A 21,899-nucleotide genomic window follows, 5' to 3' on the forward strand; every position below is an offset into this window, starting at 1 on the left:
TTTTTATTTGGATATTCTCTATTTATTTATTCTTTTAATTAGGGTTCTTTTTATGATATTTTTATGGATGAATTTTATTCTCTCTTTTCAATGGTTGCTTGCAGCTTTTTTCTCTAAAGTACACTGATCTGTAAATGCTGGGTGAAATGTGCTACATAAGCAAGTTTTATTTGATTTGATGAGCCTTTAACAGGCACTGCTGCAGTAGAAGCTTTATTGATAGCTATCCTGGCCAGCATGCTCTGACCAGCCAGTAAAAGTAATTTCATTGTCATTCCAGAGGCAATTTGCTGTACTAAAATGAAGTTAGTTATTGAGAATTTTCACAAAAATATTATTTCATAATTTATTAAACCACATACAAAGATGAGCACACAGCAGTCACAGAACGTGGCATCTGACCTTGAGTGGGAACATGGTGATGGTGTCAGGGCTGTCAATGCTGTACCAGATGCAGAGGTTCCCTCTGTTCTGGGCAACCACCACATCACTGCCTGGCACCCACTGGACATAGGAGCAGAAGCTCAGCAGCGCAGTCCTCACAGAGCTCTCTATGTCGTACAGATGGAGCTGCGAGGAAGGAAAGAGAGCGAGATCTTTAAACTATTTCGTCCATTATTATTAGTTTCATCATCACTTATGGTCAGTTATAGCATGATCACAGAGGAATTAGAGAATGACTCTTCTCAACATGCATTCTTCAGGGACTTGACCAACAAGCACAAATGGGAAGCCCCAAGATTACTTGAGATAACAATACATCACGTCCAATCAGCACCATATGCTACAGCACAGAGCCAATTGAAACACCTGGGAAAACAGCCAAATGTCTTACGCACAGATCACGATGAGGATCTTAATCAATTACCTGATGTATAAGTTAATCATTCCCGCTATCTACTTTGATTGTGAGTGTCACACAATATCAAAGGGAACACCTGCCCAACCTGCACAGACACCACAACATGAGCTTATATTATTAACATCTACCTTTCTACACTCTACAACCAACTTAACAAATCCCAATTTAACCTGTAAGAAAGATCTCTCTTAGACCAGCTGAATGCATATTTTACAAAAAATACAATATTTGAATTGGTTAAATTCAACCAATGTGTTCTCAACACGATGAGAAGCCATGATATGGGGAATATTTGATATTGCTAGTAAAACATAGGTAAGTCATATATCAAGCAGAAAGGGTATGTAAAACTGTGTGATCATGTTTTTTTTGCATAACTAAGGAGGTGAAATTTTTAAAGATTTTTTTTTTTTTTTTGGGCATTTTTATTGATTCAGTAGTGATAGAGAAAGACAGGAAAGGCAGGGCAAGAGAGAGGAAAATAGCATAATACAAAGGCTTCAGCTGGAAATTAAAACTGGGCCACTGCAGGAAGGACTTAACCTTAATGCATGGTACGCGCTCTACAAGGTGATCCACCCAAAGAGGTGATTTTAATTATCAAATCTGACCCCATCTCATAAAAACAAGTGCCACTCCTTTTATATTTTGAGAGTAAAAAGGTAAATAGTAGGTACACCGCAAAAACACTGAAACTGGGCTCATTTGATGTGCCTGTAGTGCAACTGTGAACAACAGGCTGGTGTTGCAAGCCCCATTTAAGTAATATATTGACATATATACCATAACTATCAAGTCATCTAAAGTCATAGAACAGACAAATGCAGTGTATTGGTCCCCCCCCCCCGACAATATTAAGGCAGCAAAACTGCTAGAACAGCTTCACTCATTTAATTTTTGTTAAGGACATTACATGAAATGTTAATCCAGTCAAACCTGTGCCAAGTAAAGACACACCCAAAATCCTGAGCTTAAATTAACAGCCTGAATACGAAAGGACCATATGTGAGAATCTCAAAGTGTGCAAGCACTGGGAAATTTTTACACTGTCTGAACTGGGAAGGGTGATGAGGCTGGGAAGGGTGCTATTTTCTAGCTGTCTTTACGGACACATTTTCCAGTTCTTGGGCTAATGGGCATATGGTATATGTTGTCTTGGAATTCATTTAAAAAAAAATTATATAAATATATATATATATATATAGACACACACAAAATAATAATCATCCATTAAAGTTTTGTGTGCACATAAAACCATGAAACAAAGTAGAATTCCAAACTTTTTTTTCCACACTTGGAATTCCCCAGATGTAATCGTTACTCTAGAGGCCCCACTGTCTGAAGAAAATGTGAGGAGTCATCTCAATTGGACAGGAGCTAAAGTTAAAACATCATTATGAGTTACACCAAGTCCCACTGCAGCCAAAAGTTAGAAGCCACTGAGGGATTCCCAATTACCAGAGTTCTCCATGTCTTTGCCCAAGGGCTAAAGCATCAAACTGTTTCATGGCCCTGGGGCAACAACTGACAACAGCTCCCTGCCATTCTCAACCCTGCAAACAGCTTCTCACTGAGCTGTGAATGCCAGCACTCCCATCACAGCACTGGAATAACATTTACACCTGTTTTAAATTATTTACTTCTGGCTAATGAGGTGGACAAAAAAACGAGAGGATGGCAACAGGATCCGCTTTAAAAAACATTTACTTCTACACTCAGGTTCATAAAGAAAACATAGCCAGAACACACGAGGAACTGAGGAGGGATGAGCACCCAGATGTGCTAAATGTTTATGCTGGGTAGAAAATGTCATATCACCAAAATGAACAAATCAAAATGCCATGCTAAACATTACCTGTGCCCAATGAGTGGAAAGCTAATTGGCTAGTTGCACATGTCTTTATTATGCATTTGTGTATGCAAGTATATTAAAATCTCATCATTTTGCCTGCAATTGTGTAGTTTACCAGGGAATGAGGCAGACAGGGAATGTTAAGTGTTCATGTTTGTTAGACAGCAGCAAAAACATAACAACAACAGAAAAGAAGCAAGATGTGCAGCTGAGATATAAAAAACCCTTGTGGCTTATAGAGGGAATCTGACCTCCATAAGAATTATCAGCAAATAAAAAATTCATGTAATTCACAAAAGTAAATAAACAAGCAAACACAATGATCTTCAAAATGTCTAAAGCAAATGTTTGACTTTAAAGGACAGGTGAGGTCTTTTTTAGGCCAGGCAATATTAAAATGTTGATGTATTCAGCATTTCCAAAAACACATTGCTCTGTTTACATCCATACCGATCAACTGCGGCTAATGCTGCATTCACAGAAACTCAGATCTCAGAATGTCCGTATTCACAGTTTTCGCCACAACTGTCACCACTGTGGTTGTGCTGTGCTAGCATGTATTCATTCAAGCACTGGAAAACCATATGATACATGATTTTGGCTTTTTTTTTTTTTTTAGGTTGTTTGTGAACACACTTTGCTTATAGCACCAATATTTTAAACTAATGTGCAAAACCTCTATTGCTCACCTTCACTTTTACCCTCTCATGTAGTTATTTTTTCTCTAATCCCTGCAAATGAGTGATAGCACAAGGAGGTCTCAGAATCACAGCATTGGCAGCTGCTCTACTTGTGATTACCTTTTTAGAAATGAATAGAAATTGTGAATTTGCACCTTTGGTTGGGAACCCCATCACCACAGAAGATCTAAAATCACATCAGTGTGTGTGCTCATATTTAGCTTAGGTATCCAGGATTAGATAAGGTGCTTGAAAATTGGACATACTTTTGGTTTGATATTTCATTTTAATATTTAATTTTAAAAAGCTTCAAAAAACAGTTTTAAAGGGACTGATAAAATTTGGGAAGCAACCAAATACTATGTGTAATGGATCAAGAATTTTCTTTTCCACCCTGCTCAAAATCTCTATCATTAAAAATGACCAAAAATTTGAGGGGCTGCCAGCTGGCAGACAGCTATCAATCAGTGCTCTTTGGAAGGTGTACCAAATGAATATTTTAAAAAATGTACGAGGGCCCTTTTTTTACAGCAGTGTGATATAAAAATTAAAAGCCTCTCACATATTAGAAAATACAGATACAAAGGAAATAAGCACCCTAAAATGGTTTAATACTGTTAAAAACAGAGCTCTTGGTGGTGTGTCTTGCTGTTATGGGCTCATTGGTTTAGTGACAGAACTTCCCTACTTCAACAATTCAAAAGACATGACATCACATGAGCATATGTGCAGCACACTTACACTGGACTTTGAAATGTGTCCAGTTATCTAAACGCCACATTAAACACCAAGTTTGGTGTCAGATCCTTTAGAACCATAAGGCAGCTTTGATTGGAAGAAACAAGTCGATGACCCCTCTCTGGGGGTAGTTGTTGAAAGGCATTTGGTAAAATTTATGAAATCACTAAGTGAAGAAAACAGATGTTGCAGTAGAGTGGGTACATTAATAGGTAAAATGCAGTCCATCACAAAGTAACTCCTGCAATGCACCAGAACAGCTTATAGGAGTATCCATGGGTATATTTTCCTCAGGGTGTTTATATTTCACTCTTACCCGCATCTTCTTGTCTCTGAACAGAAGTTTGCGTCCCGTCTCGTTCAGCTCCAGCCAGTCGATCTTGGAATCATGGCTGATGGTTCCAAGGTTGCGGCCTCCTACCAGGTCCACTGGAGAGAGGGAGGGACCAACAGTTTGTCAGTATATCAGGCTGCTATTGGCTTTTATTGAAAATAAGATATTAACTAAATGAAAAATCATTATTTCACAGGTAGACTGAGCACTTTCTCCAGATTGATGATGCTGACAGGCTGGTTCAAAGATTTTATGCTTCTTCATGCAGGTTCAGAAAAACATGGCTGACAGGGAGCAAGGAGTGGGGAAAGGATAGACATGGAGAGAAGGAAGTGGCTGGAGGAGGGCAGGAAGATATAAAAAGTTGCCACTGTGAGAGTGCTGCAAAATTTCCATGACTTCTCCATGCCCAAGTTGGAGAATTTCAATGACGTTTAAAATATTCTCACTTCATTCATTCATTCATTCATCTTCTAAACCGCTTAATCTCACTAGGGTCGCGGGGGGGTGCTGGAGCCTATCCCAGCGCTCATAGGGCGAAGGCAAGGAAACACCCTGGACAGGTCGCCAGTCCATCGCAGGGCAATATTCTCACTTCCTCATGTTTTAATGTTTTTCCAGTTGAGTTTATACTCCAGCTGGACGTAAAACCGAATGCAATAAATTTGTTAATAGTTGTAAAATTCACAGATCTTCACTGATATTCTCTGCATTCCACTGACAATTTTTCAAATTCCCTGACTTTCCCTGTCTGGAATACACTGCTCAAAATTCTTTGATATTCTGGGAATAATATGGCCAGTAAGATGTTTAGGTGCATGGAAGTTGGAGGAAGGAGGGTGAGAGAAATGGATGGAGAGAAGGAGGGATAGATAGATGGAACAAATGGTGTAATGGGAGCAAAAGAAGACAAAGGGGACAGCATGGCACAGTCCTTCGAGAGGGAGGAAATAAATTGGATGCAGGGTGACTCTCATTTTCACCTGCCGCTGAAGAGAGAGGCATAGCGGTGTACACCCACACCTACACACACACACACACACACACACACACACACACACACACACACACACACACACAGTCAGTCTGGTCAATATAGCTTGACAGACGGACAGGGCTGGACTTCATTAGTACAGGAAGTGGCTACGCTGTGGCTTGGTACACATACATGCACACACTCACACAACACACACACACAAACACACATGGCAGCAGATGGTGCTGGGCTCAGCACTGGGCATAACTTCAGACTCGGTGCGCACATGCACACGCACACACACACACACACGCATACACACGCACACACACGTACACACGTACACACGTACACACACACACACGTACACACACACACACGTACACACGTACACACACACACACACACACACACACACACACACACACACACACACACACCTCATCAAGCAGCCCAGGGGTTGTATCCAAATTGAAAGTCGTTCTCTCAGGGAGAGGCATATGCCTGCCTCAACAGAAACTTACAAACACAAACACACACAAACAAACACATACACACACACACACACACACACACACACACACACACACACATACGTGCAAGCACACACACACACACACACACACACACTTGTGGGCCCAGGCTAGGCCAAGAGCTCTCTATGTTGGATGGGAGCAGAATGAAAAGAAAAACAAAGGATAAGACTGAAGAAGAGAGGAAAAAGGTGTGTGTGTGTGTGTGTGTGTGTGTGCCCTTACCAATAGCAATGGTCTTTATGTCAATCAGATATGCAAGCTTCTTGTTGTCTTCAGCTCCTCTCTGCTTCCTCTCATTTAGACGGACACTAGACACACACACACATACACACTTTAGTAAACCACTGGGAAAAGGTATTGATCAAGTTAACATAATACAGTTCAAAATAAACTCAGCATGATCAGCTTCAGCCTCTACTCATCACCCTGGAAATCCCAAGCTCCCCATGACCTTATTGCAGAAGGATCCAGCCAGTGGCTAGCAGCAGTCAGTGTATGCTGATAGCTGTTAGCCGGACCAGGAGTCAGCTATTAGTCCAAGACAGAGGGACCTCCACTCCTGACACTTTTGACAGGTTGAATACATTAGCGTAGGTCTGTACTGACTGGCAGTTTGATTATATTGGGATTGATCTCTCATGTAACTGACTTATCACAGGCAGTGCAATGTTAAACTCTTGCTCAGCCTTACTACGATGACACCTAGTGAGATATGAAGCTCAATATGTCCACCTAGAGGACAAGACTGGTAACAAAGTTGTTATCACCATCAGGGACAATTACTGACATTTTTATTATTAACCATTATTATTAACATTAACCCCTGGACAACCACTTTCTTTCTTTTTATTGAAATTTTTTGGGGAGAATTTGTTTGATAATTGTATGGTCATTTTCTTTTAATTTAATTTAAATATATTTCTAGTGAGAAATAATTGTCTTAATTTTTTGCAATTTTTTGACTATTTTTCTAGTAATGTTTCACAAATTTTTTGGGTTTTTTTGTTTGTATTTTTTAATTTGGGGTCATTTTTTACTTATTTCTTGGAAATTTGCTCATCTGTTTTTCCATGTTTTTGAAAGAAATCAAGTGAATTTTCTGGAGTTTTTAGACCAGCGTCATGGGGTGTCTTTGTCTGGTGTAGTAAACCTACCTGATGAGGTGTGGGTTCATGAACTCAGTCCTGACTGAGCCCAGGATCTCATTGTTAGCGTACTCTACCAGGCTTAGCTCCCCAGCATTGAAAATCATGCACACCTACAGAAATAGAACAGAACAGAGAAATCAGAACAGGGAGGCATTACTCCATTAAAATCATCCCACTAACCGAGGACAAATGCAACTGAAAGTAGGGTTTAAGTCCAGCTAATATGGGAGTTTGGAGACTGATATATTATTTTCATTCTTAAACTGGCAACAGCCAATATTCAATGGCTGTACCACCTTTCACAATCAAATGTCATGGCAATTAACTATTCACTATTTCCCCCAGACGTTTGAGCTGATTAATAGGGATTGATTGAGGAACGCTGAGTGAAATCATTGAACCTGGTAGTTTAAAGAATATAGAAATATGGAAAACCTACATAATTTGATAAGTTGTGGTACAAGGACTTGGGTTGGGAGCCATTGATTTAGACCATAGTACTACAATAAGCAAATGACTTGTGAGAGGAAATATAAGCTTGATTCTACATGTCAAAAATGACACATATTAATGTAAGGTGAGATGGTGCCTAACATAGGACTGCTCATATGATTTGGCTTTATGGTGACCGAAAGTTCAGTTACAGACTCATGCCTCATGTTCCATTTGCATGTCTTTGCCATTAAATTTGTTTGTGCTTTTCAGTTTTCAGTTAAACAGTTAGGGGTGTGAAAATCCTATACATTGACTGTAGGTACATCCGCATATGTTGTTTGAAAACTTGTTGGGACTAGACCAAATCTGTATAAAATTAAATATGTTGGAAAAAGATCTAGGCAACATCAATACCAACACGCACCACCACCTTGTATCGTAAAGGTCTTGATCTGCTGTTTTTGTGAGAGGGAGGGGAAGACAGATGTCAACATAGCATGTGAGAAGACATTCTGGACCATGGCTAACCACAGCAAACACTAAAGGTGACTTAGCTTCACTTCACCAACACAGCAAATTCTGCGGTGACAATATTTCATGCAAGGAAGGATGAAGGAAAAAACACAGCCACTGCTACTGCTCTATTATCAAAATATGTGATCTATCAGCCTAAAGCATCTGTGTTATGTCAGAATAAAACAACATAGGCTAGACCAAAGCAAATCTTTTTTATAACAGAACCAGTGGCTTCTTATGGTTGTAGGATATGTGTCTGCTAGCTTGTGGAAAACCAATATATTAGCTGAGGCACACTTTAAACTATTTAGAACAATAGTTTGGTGAAATATTGCTCTGATGAGCGCTTTCTTTATACCTCAACTGGGAAAATAGACATGCACTGTAAAATCTGCACACCTAGAAAAAACTAAGGGGTGTGTGTGTGTGTGTGTGTGTGTGTGTGGTGTGTGTGCTCTCCTACTGTTTCATTTTCAAAGAAGAACTTTTCGTTTCCCCCAGAGCCAGGCCATGGTACCTGAAAGAGAGGCAGAAGGTTCAGGGATTTATTTCAAGTGAGGATGTAACAGTCTTACCAGACAACTGGACTTTGTCTCTATTCAGTCTGCTTGACATGGGCAAGCAGGCCCAATGAGAAAAGCTGAAAGTGGCAGTTAAAAATGAGGTCCCAGGTGTGTTTGGCTCCTACCTCACTGACTTTATTGGTCAGCAGGTCTCCCAGCAGTAGAGTATCAGAGGTGTGAGCTACCAGGTAGCGGTCCTTGCCCATGATCTTGACCTCTTCTATCTCATAACCACAGTGAGACTTCAGGGCCGCACGGGTCCCTGTGGAGAGGTTCTTCACGATCACCTTAAAGTGGAGGAAGTGGAGATAAAAAAAGAGGATGAAGATGTTGGAGTGGAGGAGGGATACATTCTGGAAAAAAAAGAAGTTTGGCAACATCTTATAATAACCATTATTAATGAATGGGAAACTGATTAATTAAACTATTTTGCAAATCATGCCAGGGTAATGAAAATTTCACTACATATGATCAAAATTGCTCCATTTTCAAATTTGAATTTTTGGTTGAAACACCAACCATATAATGTTCTGCTTCAGTTGCTAACAAAGTCATCCACATTCATTCATTCAACAACAGAACTGATAATTGGCCAGGGACTAATTTACAGCAGTTTTACTCAATTTCAAGGCATCAAAACACAGCAGTGCTGCTGCTTTAACAAAAACTAATGTTTTAGGAAAACTAAAATGGCTTCATTACAGTGATGGAATACTAGTGTGAAGAAAGTCTGAAGTTGTTGAAAGTTCATTTTTGTAGAATGAATGGAAACCAATGCTGGATAAAAGGGAAACATCGCTTTGAGAAAACATTAGCAGAAACATGTGATATATACAATTTGTGAATATTATGCAAAACATGTATGATCCTTAAAGCCAAGGTGGCCTGGACTTCCTTCTTATTGGCTGATGACGCTTTGTCCTATCCATCATCTAGTGTTTTGTGCTGTGGCAGACACTCCAGTTTAGAAGTTGAGACAAATACTTCAATATCAATCCTCTCTCTATCTCACTCTCTACCTGGCTCAGGTCAACGTAAGTCATCTCAAACTTGTTCCTGTAGATATTTTTCCGCAGGCAGCAATCGAACTGTTCCACTCCCCCACACACTGTTCCCTGTCAAACATACACACAAAAAAAAATACCTTTTAACTTATGAGGCTTTAGCTCTATTGTTTTTTACTGATTGGATATTGGTGGTAGAGGCAATATTGGTGGTAGAAACAATATTCACAGAGCAGAGAGATTTTCAAGCAGCAGCTAGAGGCAGGAAAGAAGAGAGACAGATCTTAACTTTTAAGATCTAATGATTAGAGGGACACTGGGTACATTTGGTACAACCAAAAGAATTGTGCTAAGCCTTAGAATAGAATACCATAGAATAGAATTTGATAGAATAGAATAGAATAGAATAAAACTTTATTGTCCACCAAGCACAAGCCTTAGCTCAATTCTTGGATGTCTATAGGATCACATAGCAGCTACGTGATGCAGTTTGTTTCACATAACATAAAACTGCATGCAAATGAAAAGGGCTGACTCTAGGTTCGTGAAGCTACCCACAATTATCTGTGAACTACGTCTTTAATCAAATGACAGATGCTTAGGCTACTGTACAAAGTGGGAGGCCCACCTCACACTTTGAAAAACTATGAATTAGGCAACATTTAGGTACGACACGTTTTTCATTTTAATTATAACAAGTAAACACAACTCCAGGGACCATATACTTGTGATGCTGGCATCTGCAGGATATGTAGGGGGAGACTGACGAGCACCAAATTCCACCAGAAGCTCCCATGTAATTTTTGTGTAAAGCAAATCTTAATGAGGGCGCCCCAGAAGTTCACTGTGTAGAGCACATACCACCCACTAATGAGGCTAATTTAGCCGCAGCAGCCCAGGTTCAAATCTGGCCCAGGCCCTTTGCTGCCTGTCATCTTTAGAAACTTCGATACACTGCACATTGAGGAACTAAATCATAGAGGATGGAGAGGTTAACATCCCACTCTGGAGGACAAAAACATGCAGAGTAGAGAGAAGAAGGTAAAGTACTTACAGCACAAAGGCAGGAGCCATCTTTCTTCCAGGCCAAAGCAGTGATGGTGTATAGGTAGGGAATCTCTTTTGGCTTGGCTTCGTCCCACACTCCCCTCCTTGGAGCCCAGTTAAACACCCGCAACCTGGACAAAACACAATCACTAGCCCCCATTTCACTTGGAGAAATATTTATTTTGAACAGACTGACAGAGTACCACCAGTGTTCAATTGTTCAGTCATATGCTTAGTGCAAAAAAAAAAAAAAAAAAAGAATCATCTGACAAACCAACTTGGGGCAAAGTTTCCACTCTTGAAAAGAGTAATGATTTAGGCACAGCTGAGCCCTTGGCAAACACTGCCACCTAGAGGTAGCTGTCAGGTATTCCCACAATTTAATGTTAAGATTCTACCAAGCAAAATTCTTTTCAATTTGTCACAACATTATCAGTTCTCACTGAAACCACTGAAATTAACAAGCGGTAACCATTGGATTAAGCAAGCCATGCTAACAGTGTTAACCAGTCATTTGTAAGTAAATTGCAAATGCTTAAACTAATTGATGAATATGGGTTTTTGTAGGTTGACACTGATATTTAGGGATTCAGCCCCTTTTGTTTTTATGCTGGTTCAGTATTATCCTTCTTACTTTCTTCTCTCTTGCAATTTCCCATGAGATGGTAAATAATAAACATTTGAAACCTGGTGTATAAAGGTAGAGGCTGAAAATAATGGTGGCATTACAAATTACAATGAAAACTCTGACCTTTTAAAGGCTATAACGCATACACCCATAGTCCAACTGAAGCACTGCTTGGTACACATATGCAGCCAGATATGGGTGAAAACTTTGACAACAGGACTATCCAAGTCAACCATGCTGGATTTTTTTTTTTTACCAGAGCTAGTTGCACAAACACAGTATCACATTATTATCATCAGATTTTTAAGATTCTAGGACTGCTCATATGATTACCTATTGATGCTAAGAAGTACATGCTCGTAAGATATAATGACCGCTGTCTTCTCATAAAAAGAAGGGTTCAGAGCATCATACATTTTTATGCCATACAACACAGTTTTGTCTGAGCGGATATATATATATATCACACAGTTTGGCCATATTTTTATGTTAAAGAGAAAGAATATACTTACCGGTCATAGCTACCAAACACTACAGACTGCCCAGTGGGGCTGGTGGCAGCCACCATGAACTCCTTTTCTGTCCGGTCACGGCTATAGTCAAAGGTCTGCAGAACCTGGCCCTCTCTGCCATAGGCCACAATCTTCTTGTCACAGCCACCCACGATTATGCTGTTGGCACCCCAGGCCAGAGCATAGGGTGGGCACGGGTGTACCAACAGCTTACCCTGAGGGAGTGGGTGTGGAGATGTGGGATAGAGCACAAATACACACATATCACACACAATTTTTTGAATTATAAAAATATGAAGGCGGAAATATGTGCCTGCCTCTACACAAGCAATAGAAGACAAGATATAGTGAACTTTAGGAGTCTGAGTTTGTCAAGGAACACAATGTGATGCGCACCTCTTCTGCATAGCAACAGAGATTTATTTGGATGCATTCTATAAACATTAGCAACTTTTTCATTTGTGGCAGTTGTGCTGATATGGTTGCAGTGTACTCCTTTTTATGGGAAACACTGAATAGAGCCTACTAAACATAATCTATGTGCTAAAGTGTAAGCACTTAAATCACTTAAATATATTATACATTGAAGTTGGAATTACAGAGATCTGAAAGCTCTCGGTTTGCCAAAATTCCCATATATGTTATCACAACAAATCACCCAAGAGTGATTGGGGAGTTCAGAGATAAGTTGACCAACAGGACAATCAACCAAAAACTAAATGATTCCTGCAGAGAAACTGGGTCACTGCTGCAGAGTGTAATGATAAGACAAAGCAGACAAACACACAGCAGAATGAACGAAAATTGATGAAAATGTGATATATGAAAATATATAATAAATATACAAGGAAATACCATATGTACAGTGTGAGATAAGTGAGATAAATGAAAGAAGAGTAAGGATGAATGATGTGTCAGGCTGTGGTTACCTGAGACTCCCCTGAGCCTTCATCATCAAAGAAGTAACGCACCACGGTCCCATCAGCATGACCTGACAGGATGCCCTTACCAGAAACACTGAGACACAGGGAACATTTCTTTCAAATAACATCAAATTTTAAAAGCCATAAGAAAAAAATCTATTTTGCCTGACAAAGATGACAAGAGGCAGATGTTCTTTTTTTACATTATGATTCTGAATGGGGCTACGTGAAAAAATAGTGCTCTTACTTAGATGTCAGTGAGACAACAAGGGACTCAGTGTCGTAGATGGTGGAGGACCTGTTAGTCTGCGTGTTAGCAAGGCGAACCTGTGAGAGGATACAGAGAAAATGAAAAAATGCATAATGCACATATATGCAATATAAATACAATAGGGATTAGGATAAGCTGCTTGGAAAATGAATGAATGAATAAACACAATAAATATCCCTCAATACTACTACTACTACTATTACTACAAAGAAGAAGAAGAAGAAGAAGAAGAAGAAGAAGAAGAAGAAGAAGAATTAGTAGTAGTAGTGTCATAATTAGCATTATTATTATAAGAATAATAACATCAAAATTTAATAGGAGGACAACACTGGCAGACCGATGTGGTGGCCTAACCTTATTATAAACCAGTACTTCCCCTAGTTCATTATTTATTTGATAATTAAAGTAAATATAAAGTGTACATTGACTCTTTACATGTTTGTGCTAATTGGTGAGGACATCGTGAGTGACTCACCTTGCCTTCAACTAATCCAAAGACAATAGTATTCTCAGCAGGCCAAAGCAAGCGCATCACAGCACTCTGAAACACATAAGATGTTATGACATGACACAGATACTGGTGTTGCATTCAGGAGATATCAGGAAGTTGGATATCCCAAACATTTCAACCACAACTTTTCTAAGATGCAGCGTGATGTCACGTAGGCATAGTAACATATTTGTAAACGCTACTCAGTGTTGTTTGTTGTTCGGTTTCATTTTCACCAGTGCATAACACAAAAAAAACAAGTATGGTAAATTGTTAAATCATGCAAGCAGAAATGAGTAAAATCAATGTGGGTCTTTGGTTCATGGCAAGCTGCTGTACTTCTGGGTGGTTCTTCTTGCCATGGCAAAAGTTGTAGCACTCATAGAATTGATGTCACCAAGTTAGCAGCAGAGTTTGTTCAGGTCAGTGAAGACAACAAGCTGAGGAGGCTGAGCTGCAAGATGACAGGCTAAAAGGACACATATTCTGTTGCCACACAACCCAAAGAAACTGAAAACAAGACTTCTGAAACTAATGCTGCAGGTCTTGTATTTTTTTTTTTTTTTTTTTTTTTTTTTTTTCAAATTTCAAAAAACCTTGGGGTTTTGGGAGAAGTTGAATCTAATCTGCTAGGTTTGTGGCTTTGTTTGATCATCATTTAACAAATGTGTTAACAATATAACCCATCTTATTTAAGCTGACACTGTAACTATTATTGAATTCACTTGTTTTACCCTTAATGTTACCTGACTGAGCAAGGTACAGACTGTGTCTCTGCCGCAGTCTGGATTAAGTGACAGGATCCAACAAATGCTGGCTAACAGACCTTTTTCACAGCAGCCATTTTGACATGAAATAGCAGGGTAATCACAGGTGTTATCTTATTTCCTTACCGTCTGAACAAATTTGTTGCAAATGACTTTCTTGTCACCCCTGGGGGAGAAGATAACACCATCAGATTTGATGCATCAACATTCACACTGAAATGAAATTTAATTTGGAAAATGAAATCAGACAAAGCATATTACCAATTCTCTCCTATTCTGTAGACAAAGATGATGTTGTCAGATTGGCCGATGGCAATTTTTGTGGAGTCGGGGGAGAACACCATGTCCTTGACAGCGTAGCTCTGCTTTCCATACTAAAAAGAGTGCAAGATCATTGAAATACAGTTACATGGCTATTAAGCACATTTGTGCAATACTGTGACATCTATCAAGTGTGCTGTCAAGACATTAACAGTGTTGACTAACCACATTATACACAGTCTAAAAGCCACTGACAGCAGATATTATTTGTTATTTGTATTTTTAGCATGGTGGAAAAACTCTGAAACAGAAAAACTGAATTAAACTGAATCTTGGGACATTATTCATTAGGGGTGGGGATTTACTTCAGTATTGCCATTTTTTTTTAAAGATTCAGTAATCAGTTTTTTTATTACTGAAATGAACTGGTATCATATGAAACTAGACAACCTTGGGAATCCATTAGTACCAAGCATGTCATGCTAGGTTGTCAGCAAGGGGACTAAAGATTACTCCAAAGTTAGGCTTAAATTTGGCGAGGGAAAAACAGACATGTATATACATATACGAAGTGGTCTCGTGACCTCTGACCTCCAGATCTCTGAATGAAAATGGGTTCTCTGGGCATCCACGGCTCTCCCCATTGCACACATGCCCACCTCATGCTAATCCCATGCAGTTTGGGCCACAAACCCTGCAATCTACATATGTTCTTCTGGCCTGTTGTAAAATGGTGTATTTGTGCAGACTGGGGCCTAAACAGTCTTGGAGTTGCACCAGTTGGCTTTGACTGGAAAGTTGAGACTTGAGCTTGATTCATGTGTGATGATGTTAGCCCTTATAGTACCCATTTTACTGTAGTGAGACCATATTTTGAAACTTGACATCACTGTGTAAACCTACTGTGATCCTTAAGAAAGTTAGCCTTTAACTTTCCATCCACAAACTACAGGATAATTTTTTAAAAAATTGCAATAAATTGTAACATCAAATTGCCATACTTGTAGAATAACAGTACATATCGAATCGGCATCCAAATATAGTGATAGTATCAAATAGCATCAAAGCAACAGTCTACCACTAACACACTTTATGACTACTGCCTTCCCCATGATAAATCATTTCAGACCTGTCAGTGGTGTTTGTGACACACACACACACCTTCCATCATGCCTGTCCAGTCTTACCTTGGGGTCTATGGGCTTTGTGGAGAACTTATCTCTCCTCTCCCCCTGCTCATCGTATAATAGCACCACTCTGTCTATAGTGCAGACGGCAAACTTGCTGTTGTTTGGTGCCCAGGCCAGACATGTCACTCGGGCAAGTGCCTCCTGTGAAGGGGAATAGACAAGCAACACTGGTGAAATGTAAAGCAGACAGGCAGACAAGAACCTCTAACACACTGCTCACTGTTTATTGAGTATATCTGAGTCTACCTTGGTTAATGAAACGGTAGCCAATACCGGACACTGTATCTAATACTGGCCAAACGGTCACACAACTTCCAGCCGTCTTGTAATTTTATTTTCAACGGTTACAAGATTAGTAATGTTCAACTGCACCTACTTGAGAAGATAAACACAAAGTTTTATTAAGATATATTGATATGTGGGCACATAAATGGTTAACTTATTACCACAGGTAGGGAAAAGATTACACTTTCGTCGACGGCTATTTTATGTTGAATTTCGCTAGTGAAAAACTTGGTTAGCCTTGGTTAGTTGGTTAGCTTGCCCTACACAACTGAGGAGCACTGAGAGAGCAATGTGACGTTAGCTAGCGGAAAAATCGGACAATTTATTCACGTTAACCGTGGCTTGGGTTGATAACTCGCATGCCAAAATGACAACGGGACCCCACATCCAAGTAATTTGTAATGAATAAACTAACGTCAGTCGTCTGCTACGATGGACGCAAGCAGCATTAAGTTGACTAACAGATTTTTTTGCTTGGCGTTGCTGCTCGTTACAAGACCTGGGAGGATATCGTGTCTCCAGCTAACGTTAGTCCACAGCTACCTGCTATGATAAACTTTGACAGTTGGTTAGCCTGCCTTACACAACGGAGGAGCAGTGAGAGTCCACAGCCATCTGCCAGCTAACTGTAGCTAACATTAAAGGACCTTACCTGAGGGGGTAGAAGCGTCTTAACATATTTCAGGTGCATATTTTAGCTGCAGAAGATCTAACTAAGATCATTCCTGACCAGCTTCAAGCTAATGGAGACGACAACGATCTCCTTAGTTACCGTTGCCTAGCAGGGGCGGGGCTTCATGGTGCATTCACTTCCCAGGTAAAACTGTCCGCAATTAACGCTGCACTGGTTCACTCGTGCACGTCGTTTATTCTGAGAGCATTTGCACGTTCATGTTTTTGGTCGGATAAAAACCAACACTGAGTTGATGAAGCATCATATAATTTGTTTTGTTTATTTTGATGGCTCCAGCACAACTAGGCGACTGGTATTGAACATACTAATTATATCAATCGTTATTTTTTTGGTCAATTAAACACAATGTTATTTACCTAATTATTTGCACATGTAAGAGTGGCCAGTGTACATATCAAAAAGGATGAGGTAAAGATACTTTTTTCTTGTGGAGAAAAAGACTTGGAGATGCCGGGGATTGAACCCGGGGCCTCATACATGCAAAGCATGCGCTCTACCACTGAGCTACATCCCCATTCCTGTTTTATCCTTCCGGAACAAGGCAATTTGTAGCTGATATCACTGTGGCGTATGCTTTATTAGTGTGCTTGTTTTCCTTTTGCAAAATGCAGGCGATTCACACTCACGAATCAAACACAAAGATTAGATGTGACTAATAAAATAACCTGACTTAAAGGGGGACCGTATCACCTGCCGATCGGTCAGCACTTAAATCCAGACTGTTTGGTGAATCGTAAAGAAATTTCATGACATCATTCTTGCTCATTCCCATGGCAATGTTGGTGACTCCTGACAGCACTCTGCATAAACTGGACACTTCACAGTTTACCTTTCAAATTACTGCTCAAGATATATGTCAACACATAGATACAAACCTCTACTTAACATGTATAACAGGTATATAAATATTATGATGATCACTCTCATAGTTTACCCTCTTTTTCAGTTTAAACATTGGTTCACATATTTATTTTTATCCTTGTGTTCATTTTATTGACTTTTATTTTTTTATATATTGACTTTTACATATTTGTTTTTAACATTTTATAGTTTTTATTGTTGGAAATTTTAGTCTGTCATACTTTACATTATATGTTGTTTTTATTTTATTTCATTTTTGTGTTCTTTTAATATTGCAATGTGAAGCACTTTGGGCTGCATATTTGTATGCAAGGTGCTATATACATAAAGTTGAGATGAGCTGTACTTACTTCTACATAACTAGTGAAAAGACATGATTTTTACTCTTCAGATGAAATGCTGTGTCTCTGTATATTTGCTGATAATGAAGCATGTAAACATTTTAAACTCCTATTGGAAGGGCAAGGCATCCCAGCTGCACGTGTTTATCTTCACATGTAGGTGAACAACACAGCCACAGGTCGGTGGGTCACACTCATCCTGTCTTTAGCTGCTAATGTACAGTCAGACTGCACATTAACCCCATAATCTAAAATGAGCATCGTAACAACTCCACAGTTAGCCTGGTGACAGGTCACACACAAGTGACTTGGGTCAAACAGTGCAAACAGGGCTGTAGGGCTTTATTATTCACTGCAGGGGAGAAAAGGGCAAAGTAAGATAAGGGTCTTCTCTTTTGTGCTACAGCAGCATTTGTGTTTCCTGCACCAGTGGTGAGCAGCATATCTTACATCTTACATACTTTTTACATATGCTCAATTTCTATTTCTGTATGTATTGTTGTATTTTTTATAGGATTAATGCACATATTTATACATACTTTATACATACACATTTTTTTCCCGAATAGGTTAATGTGCAAATAGGATTAATGCACATATTCATACATAATGCACACATCTTTTTTTTTTTTTTTTTTTTTTTTACAAATTTCCAATGCACATATATTTCTAATTTCTTTTCTATTTCTTATAATTTCCACTCGTTCTTATAAAAATAGACAAGATTTCAAGCATGTGACTGTGAATAATTTAGCGTAAAGATGCAAAACAAAGTCATTGAGGTCTTTGAGTGGCTCCTATTTCATCTGTGGTTACTCCCAGAGCTTTTGGAGGTCACCACTGGAGCCAGCCTCAAGCTCTGTGAGGCCTCTTTGCTCAGCCTTCCAGGAAGGACATGGAAAGGAAGACAGTATTAGTGACAGGAGCAGCAATGTGATCGCGCAGGAGTTTGGCCTCCTCTGAGCAATACTGGTATTATGGGATGTGAACTGCGAGGCTCTTAGTGAGATGACTCAGGCACTCGGTCAGAGTCTGGATGCTGCAGCAGATGCAGTGAAGTGTACAAGGCTGCCAGACTGGTAAAGCAAAACCATTGCTATCATTAAAAATGAACAACATTGCCTCTGTTAAAGGAAACCAAAGGAAGGCATGTAAATACAAATGAGCCAATGGATTTGCATGAATGAGTGCTGATTGATAAATATCTGTACAGGGATGATGAAAAAAAAAAAACAGATTTCAACAAAATTCAAAATGGCAGAATATCTGTCCAGCTGTGGTGGTGTAATAGAGCACAATCAAATATGGTGTGACACAGTTTGAGGTCCGTTCTTCATATGTTTCTGAAGTTTGATAGCACTGGGATCAAGAGAATTATCAAGGAATTATACCTCACCTGCTGTTTGTGCATTCCTTGTGCACCCTGGCCATGGTTTGGATTCATCTGTGGTGGAAAAGCAGCACTGAAAATCAGTACAAGCAATGGATTTGGCTTGAGATAAGGAATCTGAGGTTAAAAAATACAGATGTGCTGTCAGTGTCCCTAATCTGGTTGAATGGTTTAGCCAAGCAGTAGAGAACTGCACTACGCACCAGAGTCAGGAACAAGTCAATGACTTCAGTGTCTGCAGTGTCTTATCACTTAAGTTGGCCAAAGAAGAATCTAGTAAAAATTTGGTCGGTTCATTTATGGTGAGGGGTTATAAAAGGATGATCAGACATACAATCTGTCCTGTTGCACTGGTTCTCAGCCGGAAGTCTGTGGGTTTTCACCCAAAATTCGCAGCTCAGCAGCTCATATCACTGATTACCACCATCATGAACCAGAGGAGAGGAACAAATAAGATCTGCTGTAAAGATGTGATGAAAACCTACAGAGTATTGGGCCCATGTACAGAGCAGTGAAGTAATTACTAATAATATATCAAGGTTTCAAGGTTTATTTGGATCCCCATTAGCATGTAAACATAGCTATTCTTCCTGGGGTCCTCATTCATCACTCAAAATCATATACTGCAAATACTATAATAAAACTGAATGGAATAAAGATCATAATGTATGAAATGCTAATGCTTTAATAAAATCTTGTACCAGCATTGGCCATTAGTGATTTATAACATATTTTTATAAAAATGTGATAACTTAAAACAACAAACAATGCAGAAACAATCTTAAATCTCTTCAAATGTCTCTTAAACGTTGTACATGAAGTGAAAATAAGTGTTTGAAGAAGCCTTCATATGGAAGGACTGCTGACTGAATGTGTTATGGGGCTCTGGACGTGTGGCTCCTAGTCTGGGAAAGCCGCTGTGCACTTTATCCTTTATGGACCACCATTAGTCTGGCCCCTCTCCTGAGAGCAGTTTGTGGCAGAGGCCCCAACCAGGAGCCAGAGGCTCCAGACAGCACAGCTGTCAGAGTCACAGGGACACACAAACCCCTCCACAGCGATAAGGTTGTGGTCCCAGGAGGGGAACTAATTTTACCTGTTTCATACGTTTAGCTATTTTTACTTACTACAGCTACATTTAGTTACTTGGCTACTTTTCATTACTTTCAGTTACTTTACTTACTCCATCTGGGTGTAGCTGGTCACCCTCCACCAACTCACCAGTTCACCTCTTGTCAGGGAGACCGCTCGGCATATGACCCTGACGAACAGCACACCCCCATGCTCCATGGAGATGAGCTCGTTCCTCAGGTTCTTCCCCAGGGTCTCCAGGTCCGCCTTGTTGGGATGGGCCGACATAGCAAGGGTGCCATCTGCGGAAAGCATCACAGTGGCTTCTGCTGCCATCAGAGGACACGGTGACGTGTTCTCCTCTTGGTCCCTGTCGGGGTAGACAAAGGGAGACGCCATCCGTGTGATATTTAACACTCACCGTCAACTCACCGTCTCCAGAGAGGTGGCTGTAAAGGCAAAGTGTGGACTTCACCAGAGAGTAGAGGTTCCCCTCTGTGAGCAGACGGTTCCTCAAGTTGGTGACCTCCATGTGGATCATCGGGAGCCTGTGCATCCAAACTAGATGGGAAACAATGACTCATTAATGACTTTTATTTTTAATGATTACATTCCTTACTTAAAACATGAAATTGTGAAAATATGAAATCTCATTAGTCTCTATGGCTTGTAAAAAGTTAGGACTAGACAATGCAACGGCAAAATCTACCCATTTACTGCTACTGATAACCATACAATAAAAAACGCCTTCTTCACACATGTACATTATACAATTGTGCTATGCATGTTGCTTGACATGATATTACCTATTAATTCCTTAATAATGTGTAATAACTTTATGTTTTATTGCCCTCAGCTATGAAATTAAACAGCATCCATCCAAGCATGCTGCAGCATTTTCTCTTAAATGTTGACTGGAGCATAGATCACATATTTGAGCTGTTCTGCTGGTCAGCATTTCAGGCTACTTCTTGTTATTCTTGTTGATGTTGTAATACATGTGATTATGAAATTAGTGTAGTTTGTTGATTTGGTGGATGGGTGCCTCCTCCTCAGTTGCGTGCCCGCCCTCCTGCAGTCTTTGCACGGCCCTGCAATAACTCATGTGAATGGACATTAGACTTGAGATTTCCAGATGGGACCACCTTGTTGGTTGAGATTTTATTAACCAAGAACTAGTTAACCAGCCAGTGATGAAATGACAGGATCAGGGTTCGTTCCATATCGACTTTTTCCGCAGCACTACAGGGTTCATTCGAGGTCTTTTTTTTTTTTTTTTTTTTTTTTTTTAACAGATGACGCTATGACATCTTCCGTAGTAAATACATTGTTGGCACAGCCACTGCCCTAACCGACAGCTGCTAAGCTTCCAATAATTACATTGCCTTATATTTGAAGTAGATGGCATTGTATTAAAAACAGACATTAGTGACTATCATGTGAAAGCCATGTATTTGTTGTAATGTGAGCTGCAGCGGCGGGTAATCAATGTAGGATCTAAAGAGATTCCATGCTGCTGTGATA

General features: G+C 39.8%; 1 protein-coding gene and 1 non-coding gene across 2 annotated transcripts in view; both read right to left on the reverse strand.

Moving 5' to 3' along the window:
- The window catches only part of ift172 (intraflagellar transport 172), a 58,427-nt gene extending 41,637 nt beyond the window's left edge, over positions 1 to 16,790 (reverse strand). Inside the window, exons 1-16 of the mRNA XM_030047180.1 lie at positions 16,671 to 16,790; positions 15,731 to 15,874; positions 14,544 to 14,656; positions 14,409 to 14,448; positions 13,501 to 13,566; positions 13,002 to 13,081; positions 12,761 to 12,848; positions 11,832 to 12,046; positions 10,699 to 10,822; positions 9,660 to 9,755; positions 8,766 to 8,927; positions 8,541 to 8,594; positions 7,133 to 7,236; positions 6,201 to 6,286; positions 4,449 to 4,561; positions 403 to 570 (exon numbers count right to left, since the gene is read on the reverse strand). Coding sequence (XP_029903040.1) covers positions 403 to 570; positions 4,449 to 4,561; positions 6,201 to 6,286; positions 7,133 to 7,236; positions 8,541 to 8,594; positions 8,766 to 8,927; positions 9,660 to 9,755; positions 10,699 to 10,822; positions 11,832 to 12,046; positions 12,761 to 12,848; positions 13,002 to 13,081; positions 13,501 to 13,566; positions 14,409 to 14,448; positions 14,544 to 14,656; positions 15,731 to 15,874; positions 16,671 to 16,709 — 1,692 coding nt within the window. The 5' untranslated portion in view covers positions 16,710 to 16,790. The remainder of the gene's footprint in view (positions 1 to 402; positions 571 to 4,448; positions 4,562 to 6,200; positions 6,287 to 7,132; positions 7,237 to 8,540; positions 8,595 to 8,765; positions 8,928 to 9,659; positions 9,756 to 10,698; positions 10,823 to 11,831; positions 12,047 to 12,760; positions 12,849 to 13,001; positions 13,082 to 13,500; positions 13,567 to 14,408; positions 14,449 to 14,543; positions 14,657 to 15,730; positions 15,875 to 16,670) is intronic.
- Positions 16,791 to 17,154: 364 nt separating this feature from the next.
- trnaa-ugc (transfer RNA alanine (anticodon UGC)) lies at positions 17,155 to 17,226 on the reverse strand. Its single transcript has one exon. It is a non-coding gene; the product is annotated as a tRNA-Ala (tRNA).
- Positions 17,227 to 21,899: the final 4,673 nt, after the last annotated feature.

Source organism: Myripristis murdjan, chromosome 24, assembly GCF_902150065.1.
Source record: "Myripristis murdjan chromosome 24, fMyrMur1.1, whole genome shotgun sequence".
In the NCBI taxonomy this organism is placed as follows: domain Eukaryota; kingdom Metazoa; phylum Chordata; class Actinopteri; order Holocentriformes; family Holocentridae; genus Myripristis; species Myripristis murdjan.